The 8,888-nt window shown below is 44.8% G+C and overlaps 2 protein-coding genes across 7 annotated transcripts in view; both read left to right on the forward strand.

Annotated features, from left to right (window-relative positions):
- sept9b (septin 9b) overlaps positions 1-1,393 on the forward strand; it is a 66,574-nt gene extending 65,181 nt beyond the window's left edge. For all 5 annotated transcript variants that reach the window (XM_042103017.1, XM_042103018.1, XM_042103013.1 and 2 more), the window contains exon 11: positions 119-1,393. In XM_042103017.1, the coding sequence (XP_041958951.1) occupies positions 119-287 (169 nt within the window). In that variant the 3' untranslated portion in view covers positions 288-1,393. The remainder of the gene's footprint in view (positions 1-118) is intronic.
- A 1,109-nt stretch (positions 1,394-2,502) lies between these two features.
- Positions 2,503-7,548, forward strand: LOC121718149. 2 transcript variants are annotated; one of them, XM_042103011.1, is made up of 8 exons: positions 2,503-2,707; positions 3,090-3,330; positions 3,607-3,789; positions 4,082-5,456; positions 5,700-5,892; positions 6,308-6,510; positions 6,950-7,141; positions 7,439-7,548. In XM_042103011.1, the coding sequence occupies exons 1-8, from the start codon at positions 2,594-2,596 to the stop codon at positions 7,491-7,493; spliced, it is 2,556 nt and encodes an 851-aa protein (XP_041958945.1). In that variant the 5' UTR covers positions 2,503-2,593; the 3' UTR covers positions 7,494-7,548. The 2 variants fall into 2 exon arrangements, with proteins under 2 accessions (XP_041958945.1, XP_041958946.1); XM_042103012.1 differs by having other exon boundaries at positions 2,602-2,707; positions 3,059-3,330.
- Positions 7,549-8,888: the final 1,340 nt, after the last annotated feature.

An 8,888-nucleotide genomic window follows, 5' to 3' on the forward strand; every position in this document is an offset into this window, starting at 1 on the left:
TCCCTGAGTAACTCGTTAATGTTTTTGGTTGGTTTAGATTTTTTGCATAGTGTTCATTATCTCATAATTGGCACTTGGTGCTCTTTTTGTTTACTACATTTTGTTTATTTTTATCCAGGACCCACATGCAGAACTTAAAGGACATCACCAGCAGCATCCATTATGAGATGTACCGGGTTCGTCGGCTCAACGAAAACAACACACAACCCAACGGTCAACCCAATGGTCAGCCTGCCCTGCAAGCCAATGGTGTCCCGGGTCCTGAGGTGCTGTCCCACGAGATGTAGACATCCGTCTGTTAGCCTGTCCACCGATCCCGAAAACCTGACGAAGCCCTCTTCTGGCCAACTGTCCACTGTCTCAGCCAGATCTCCCACACGTCCCCTAACAATGCACTCCAAGGAGGCTGTGGACTCCCCATACAAAACAGTCATGTTCTTCCACAATTAAAAAACGTCATTTAATCATATCTTAAGTGTTTCAATCAGAAGTATTCTTTTTGGAGCCTCGTTATCTGTTCCTCGTATGTGTGCCATTTCATTTTCCTCCAGAAGTTAAGAGCAAACCCCTTGGTCCCTTACTTTGTCTTGTATAATAAATGTGTGTCTCAGTCTCTGGACCTTTGTCTTATTTCCATCCATGTCCATTATGGCTGAAGCCCTGATGGAAGTTTGTACATGGGAGTGCCAACCACTTACACATGTAGTGTTACCAGTGCCACTCTTATTGTCCGTCCGTCATTGCCAATTTAATGTTTACAAACACAGAGTGATTAAGAAGTGATATGATATCAGTCTGACAGCTGACAGAAAATTAACTGTTATATTGAGAGGTTAAAAGAGTAAAGTGCAACTGTGGCAAGGTTATTGCTAGAGTACAACCATGTGTTCCAGACATGTATATCCTGTACCAAACAGTATATATAAATACAGCATATAATATATATTCCCAAAAATATAAACCTCACAGTTTGCACGTGATTCTTTTTTCTTTTTTTTTTATAAAGTAGGATCTGAGTCTGTAGTTGTTCAGTGCTGTGCTGTGTGGCAGTGTGTGGTCTAGTGTTTGCAGAAACCGACTCCTCTGCTCTGTCCGTTACAGATGAGTGTGGAGCCGCCACGACCCCCCCTCCCCCTTTTTTTTCTGTTGTGGTTTCCTCTGCCCATGATACCCATCCCTCTATGTTGTGTTTGCATTGTTGTTACTGATCTTGTTATTATTGATGTGTAGGTTGTTTTTGAGAACTGTGGGCATAATACATATTGGACTATTAATTCCCCTTTGCCTACTGTACTCCATGTAAACCAAATAAATGTGCTTTTTGTTCTTAAGAGAAACAGGTATATAGAATTGATTTATGATTAAATAAATATTTATACGTCATTGTATTAGATTCAAATGTATGCCCACATTTGTTGGTGGCATCCCTTAAAAAATCTCTCTCACACACACAAACCAAAGCCGACGCATACTGTACATGTGGTATACATGCACACATCCCATCATACTGTACTAGTTAGAGTTTGTGGGTGTTGCTATCTTTTTGTACCTCGCCTCGTGCTGTTCCATTATTTATGTCTGACAGTAGCATCCCTGGCTTGATCTGCAGCTCATGTGTTATTGAATTCATTTTTATGTAAACATAGAAAACAGAGCCTTTAATCTCCTAGATGCCTGGGGTAAAGCACACAGACATGCTCACAACCAGGCAGACAGAACAGCGACTTGAAAATGAAATGACACCACCACTTTTTTCACATTTCACTCATGTCACTCAAAACAAGTTAGTCCTTTTTTCTGAATGAGGTTTAAGTATGTTAAAAATCCTGTGTTAATTTCACACATTGTCATGTCAAACCTGTAGGCTAGCCTATGCTATTATAGCCTTTAGAGAATCCCTGTTTACGCTTTTAAAGTTGTCATTGAATGCTATCACATCATCAACATAAAGTCATATTTTGAAGGTAAAAGAACATATGTCTCCTGTTTAATGTTGTATAGTCTACATATTGTGATATTTGTTCTGACATACAGTAATACAATATATCTTTGATATGTTATTATACAAAGAAATAAAGATGGCTATTTTATTGTTATTTTAACTTTGCAGAATTATCTTCGATATATTTTTTGAAAATAAAATATAAATGCCTAAATTGTTTCAATCAATTTAGGTGTTACAGGTGAAAACCATACAAAACAGACAGATATTCATTGTACATAACTTGCTGTAGGCCTATAGGTTACAAGCTACAAGTTAGGTACAAGCAATTTTATCTCATATTGATGGAAATATTCATACAAATGTATATACACTGCTAATAAGGAGGCTTTTGTTACATCTAATGTATATGTTGCATTGTAAAAATGTAGGGTAAGTTCATCAGAACTGAATAAAAATTTAGCCTACCGTAAAAACCAAGGATTCTAGAACAGAGCTCTGGCTTGATCCATTGACCTTAGAACGCTGTTTAATTATGACGCTGTCTAACCATTATTTCTGTCTGGAGAATGAAAGGATGTCCGTGCCAGTCAGTCCCGCGGTTTATTTATTGTCTTGTTTTGAAATTAGCTAGTTAACTGATTACCAAAAATGGACGTAGATTTAATGTTGAGTGATATAAAATCTGACCCTCTAGAATTACCTGACTCCGTACAGCTAGTGTTGCAGACTATAGAGTCGGCAAAGCTGACACGAGCCAAAGCGGTAAGTTACTTTCTTTTCCAAACGAAAAAACAAACAAACATGCAGGCCTATTTGTTTCCAAAAAATAATTTCACTGGGATATCAGTTTAACACTAAAATATATTTTATGTATAACTGACTGTGCTTAGCCTATGTTGGTATATAAATATTTCAGCATCAAAAGGAATGTTGCTAGCCGGGGAATACCCATACGAACCTTTGGTCTGCGTGCTAATCAGGCTAGAATGGTGCAGGGTATGTTCAGGAATCGGGGCCTTGGGATTTTGCTGAAATTGACAGAAAGTGCATTTGATTGTGGACTCTATTGCTCTATAATGAGTCTAAACTAGTTTTCATTAATTTGTTTCACAGTCAGTTATGGGAGTGCATTTTGATATTCCAGGAGGTGGCTGGCAGACTTGAGGTCATCCTCAATAGCGTGAACAGTGCTGTGCAGCGCCTCCATCTAGCCGCTGTGGTACAGGCCGAGGAGGAGGCCGACCATGAAGACGACGAAGACGCGCCGCACAAGGACATGAGCAAGAGGCGCGAGCTTGCGCGCTCCTTCATTAAAGCCTTCTTTCTTTCCAACTTTGATAAGACGGAGCACCTGAGCACCGTCCTTCATTGGCTCCAGGACACTGGTGAGTGTGGCCTATTTACTGTATAAGGAGGAGCCCTCCATGAGCACTCCTACTGCTCTTTGACATCAATTTCAAAAGCGGCAGCTTGCCACTTTTCAGGTGAAGTCCTCAGTATGCTAAATTAATGTGATTTAGCCACTAGCTCACTTTTTGAAGGTCGTTTGATGGTTCGAATTGGTATCCTGCAGCAGTGGATCATTTGCAGCATTTTAGCCCATAGTGAAGGTGCTGCCTAGACCCAACCAGCCTTCTCTTTTTTCCATAATGATCTCGAAGTCGAGGACCTGGCTGAGGCTCAGCAGGATGAGTATAATTTGGCAGACATCACACAGAAGTGGGTGGAAGAGATGGAGGAAAAGATTGAGGAGTCATTGTTGGATGTAGAGACACGCATTCAGCGCCTGCATCAGATTTCTAGGCAGATTTTAACAGCTGACGCCAACAAGAACAAGACAAAAGGTAAGAACTATAATGACAGGTACAGGCTACTGCTTTAACTGGAGAGGTAGCCTAACTCTCTTAGAATGTGAAATTCTAAAAACAAAAAACATTAATGAGCATCTGTTGAGCTGTTGAGCTGAGAAGAAATAATAAGACCCCAAGTTGTACTATGGGCATTTTACATCCAGTCATTAAGGCCCTTGGTGCATTTTTAATTTGCTACAGGCTATTGTTGGATGAATGATAAATGTTGGATATATTGTTGGATTTGATCTTAAATGACTCTTGTACAATAAATAAATGTACGCAGATAAAGATGGTGTTTGGTGCTGGTGGAGAGAGGCTAAGGTCAACGCCAAAATGATTCTGAGGATTCAGCAGTTCCAGCCTCCGTCTGTGGAGGAGTTGCTGGATGATGACGCCCAGGCAGCCGAGAGCACCGACAACCTGTGCTTCATGTTCAGAGACATGGCAAAGTTCCTGTCGTGCAAGAAACCGATGGCCATGGCCTTCAGCTTCGGACAAGCTGGCCTCCAGAACATGTGTGCGGCCCTTGCGGAGCGTACGTGGGAAACAGAGCGGCTCCGCAAGGAGCTGGAGTGCCTGAAGGCCTCGAATGCCCAGGAGGAGTCGGTCAAGCACGTGGACACGAGCGAACAGCTGTACATCTCACGACTGAAGACGGACCTGAACAGCAGGAACAGGAACATCTCCCAGATGAAGTTGCAGATCTCTGGCCTGGAGCAAGACAACGCCTCCCTTGTGCTGGAGGTCAAGAGGCTTCAGCAAGCGGCCCCCGTTTTCATACCAATCCAGCAGCCCTCTCTGACAGTGACCCCCTCTCTGACCCCCTCTCCAAAGGCCTCTGTCGTCTCTGTGGTGCAATATGAGGAGGAGAAGGAGGAGGAGGAAGAGGAGGAGAGCGAACCTGAACCAGAAACTCAGGCTAGTTCTGTTGAAGAGCCAGCGCCACCAGCTGGGGAAACAGAGGTTGTGCGTCACGTGTCAGAGGTGAGGGTGCCAATTCGATCCGCCACTCCCGAGGAGCGCCCCGCGACTCCTGAGATCAAACTGCCAGAGCCGCCTGCTCCAAAGGTCACTCCTGTCATCGCTCTTCCAGAGAAAAGAAATGCATTTACACAAACACCTTCTCAGTCGTCTCTCCCCGCTGGCGCTGAAAAGCTGCCCTCTGTGACGGCTGTCCCTGGGCCAGTGGTGAGCCTGGAGGCTCTGCCTGTTCGCAGCTCCTCTTCCGTCTGCTCCTTTGATGCTGAAATAGAAGACGTGGAGTCTAATCCTGAGTCGCCTCAGCCCAAAGTGGACAAAGACCCACAGCCCAGGAAGAGCCCAGTGTTTCGGGTGAAGCCGGCCCCTACGCCGTCCTTCAGAACACCATCTCCCGTAGTCCACTTCTTGGAGGAGGACCTGGAGCGCTACATGGAGGACTTAATGGGGGATGGGCAGAGCGTCCAGAAGGAAATGGCCGCGATGAGGTACCGCCTGAGTGTGGAAGCACAGAGAACCAATCTGAAGCTATTGCGTCAGGCGGCCCAAAGTGAAGCTCTTCCCTCCAAGCTCTACCAAATGGCAAAGCACACCATCAAGCGCTCGCTCAACGCTGCCGATCTGCGCCTGTCCTGCCTCATGAGGAAATATATTGCCTATAAAGCACTGATGCAAGTTAGGTAAGCAGCTTGGTTATGAAACATTGGTAATGGAAGTGTGTTCAATTAAGACTGTTTAGCATTCAACAGATTATTCCTACCTTGTATTTTAGCAGAGCTGTTTTGTTTTCATAAAGGTTGGGGTTTGGGAGACTGCTTGATGTTATAGGCTTTAGTTTGAGATGTTTTGGGTGACATTACTCATGAAAACTGTTTTGTAAGATGTGTTTTATCATTTGTACACATTTGTACTCACTGACCCAGGCACAACCTAAATGTCCAGTTGCAGTGTGCCCGGGAGTGCAACGACGGCCTGGCACTGAGCGATACGTACACCTTCCTCTCTAAACTGGAGAAGTACGAGCGCGCGGTGATGAACCGCTTTAGCATCAGACAGGCTGCCGCTGAAGAGGATCGCTTCATGCACCTCACACGCACCACCTGCCTCTTTAAACAGGTACAAATAGGAACCATTACTTTCCAGCAGTGAAAGGGTTGGGCAGGCACTTCTAGAACCTCCTGGAGGGCATTTGTTATAGCCACTGTACTATATAACAATTGCCAGTTTTGCCATGCCAATTGATTTGGTTTATAGCATGAAAGCACGACAACTTTGTTGACAGATTGACTTTGCACTTTGCCTAGCATTTAAATTAGCGCCCTTAATGTTAGAAGTAGGTTAAACTATATAAGTCCTTAAAAATCGAAAGAACAGTTCATGTGTGCAAATACAAACGTACATGATAAGTAATGATAAATAATATTTAACATTATTTTGACATTATGATATAACTATTGCATTTTGATCAGTACCAGTATTTTTGGAAGGCCTTTGGAAATCTCTAACAAAAAGCTACTCCTACTTGCCTCAGATCCGAGAGGATTGTGGGGTACATGTGATCCTGCCGTACCCCAGCAGCTGTGACTGCCAGGGGAAGCCTGCTCTGTCCATCAGCTCCCACAAGCTGGTGGTGGCCCCGAGGCCGCCCTCACGCTCACGCCTGCAGCGGCCGCCCACCGCCCCCGCCCGCATGCTGCACCAGCGGTCAGAGGAGGTCCACCACATCATGTTCAGGTAGGAGGGAGCGAGCTCTCGTCATAAAGGCCTACTGAGTCTGCTATTGGTATGGTCTGTGTTGTGTTGTGCAAGATCAAGTGCAAGGCCTGAATGATGGGCTGTGTAATCATGTTGAACTCATTTTACATGTTTGATCACCATAATTGGAAAGTGTGTTTAGGGTTTGTATATCTGCATGTATTTTTAGTGTCTTTTTTGCTGCTTTCCTAGCTTTAATCATCATACATGCAAATTATATAGACAATCTTGATAGAAATCCAACTCTTGGCTCCAGGATTGTCACCCAAAGCACATGGCCAGATGGCTCTATTTTATTCTTTGATCTTAAAACACGAACATTACATTACAGCATGATTGTTTGGGCTTTGGGGGTTTTCTCAGTAATTAAAAGGCCCAGTTGGACGCTAACGAGTGGCCTGTGCCCTGCCCGTTGCAGCCCGTGGCCCAGGAGCCCGGCGCAGAGCGAGCCCGAGGCCAGGCCCGTGTGGGATATGAGGAGCGCGCTGCACAACATGGAGCTCGCCCGCAAGACCCCCGTGCCCCCCGCCACTGCGCCCATTCTGCCACGCCTCCTGGAGATGGACATCACCCAGAGGAGAGTCCAGGCTCTCCGCATGGCACAGTGCAAGTGAGCAGAATGCACACACACACACACACATACACTTTCATTGAGCCTCAAAACTCTGGACAAAAGCCTTCCTTGGGCATGCAATTAGCGAATATGACAAGGTCACAAGCCAGTTAATAACATCTGGTCATGAAATGGGTTCTAACATGACTCAAAGTTTTAAAAAGGTTCCAACTTGATCACTTACTCACTATCTCACTTTACCTTTGTCTATCTGTTAAAGAGGAATTGTATTAGGCACAGTTTGAAATTGATACCCTGAGCCTGGTGTTGAGCTCATGTTCTGTTGTGCACCAGGTTGGTGAGTGCAGCCCCACAGTTGCTGTCCACGGGAGATGCACGAGTGACCTGAGCCGTCCTAACAGTGAGTGCAGACCCAAGTCAATAAAGAGTATCCTATTCTCCAACTCGCGTCTCTGCTGTTGAATTCAGATCAAGTGTGCTCAACTACCTAATACAGTAAGTTCACTGAAGTATGCAAAGAAACATGAAGAAAATGCAGAGCAGACAGCTTTCTTTAAAAATAAAATAAAAAATAAACTACAGACAATAGATATGGTTATTGGCAAATAACAAATAAAAACAAAGGTAAGCTATGTCTCAAACCAAATATGTACGCCAAAGGAAAATGACCTCATCAATATGTTAGAATTGAAAAATGATTCCCACTAAACATTAGACATCTGATGGACATGCAGATCATGTCTTTATTGCGTCCCTCGGTCCAAGACCAATTCTGGAAGACTGCAAGACGTGCAAACTAGGTCCGCTATTTTGACGTCTAACCATGACCCCATTTGGACGTCAATAGGACTATGAAACCTATTTTGGACGTTATACAGAGGTCCTGTGGATGTCAATACTAATACTTCTAAGTCACATTTGTGTTGTATTGTGTTGTGTCTTGTTATCCACTCACTATGGACACACCTCTGGTAACTAGGCCTGTTCCAGCTGTGAAAAAGAGGCATATGCTAACATCATAATTATGTACTGAATCATTTAGAGCTGACATACAATATACGATTTTAATTTCTTTTTTCTTTTTTTGCTGAGTTTGTAGACAGACAAAACAGATTATTTTGTCCAGTTCTTGAGCAACTGCAGAGGGAAATGAGTGTATAAGCAGGACAACACAGATCAGACGAGCGCTGGGTTTCATCTCAGCTGGCAGTGTGTCTGTAGGGCGTCCAGCACGCGCCGGCCCAGTGGAGTCCAGTGGTGCGTGCGGAGCTGCCGCAGCTCTTTGTTATCGTGAGGCGGAGCCGCGATGGGACATGGGGAGACGGACGGCGGGTTTGTTCAGAAAATGGCGCCTCCCTCCATCTCACCCCCTCACCCTTTTGTGGCACGTTGGCATTCAGTCTCGCCCTTTCGTCCAGTCCTCCTTCTGTCTCTGAGAAAGAGAGAGAAACATAGACAGAGAGAGAACGAGGCGAGAGAGGGGGGGGAGAGTGATTATGAGCAGTGTAGGATCCCCCCCCCCTTCTCCCTTTTATTTGCAAATGCTCCGCTTTTGCAACCCTACATAATTAAATGAATGTGCCGCTCAGTGGAGCTGTATTCATGCCCTCACCCAGAGAGAAGGGCTCTGCGTTCCAGGGCACAGTGATGTCTGCGTAGTTAGGATGCTACGCTGAACATGAAAAACTGTGCTGACAGCAGAGGACGTCCCCTCCATGTTCTACACTGTGTCTTGTCTACTAAAGCCCTGTGATGAAGCCCAGTCACAACGGCTCCTGAAGCG

The sequence above is a fragment of the Alosa sapidissima genome, chromosome 9 (assembly GCF_018492685.1).
Source record: "Alosa sapidissima isolate fAloSap1 chromosome 9, fAloSap1.pri, whole genome shotgun sequence".
Taxonomy (NCBI): Eukaryota; Metazoa; Chordata; class Actinopteri; order Clupeiformes; family Clupeidae; genus Alosa; species Alosa sapidissima.

What these genes read in the sequence shown, in the direction of transcription:
- LOC121718149 (XM_042103011.1), top strand. Translation starts at nt 2,594, where the DNA reads ATGGACGTAGATTTAATGTTGAGTGATATAAAATCTGACCCTCTAGAA. An exon ending in AGCTGACACGAGCCAAAGCG is followed by an intron (nt 2,708 to 3,089) that starts GTAAGTTACTTT and finishes TTGATATTCCAG; the next exon opens with GAGGTGGCTGGCAGACTTGA. An exon ending in GTCCACCACATCATGTTCAG is followed by an intron (nt 6,511 to 6,949) that starts GTAGGAGGGAGC and finishes TGCCCGTTGCAG; the next exon opens with CCCGTGGCCCAGGAGCCCGG.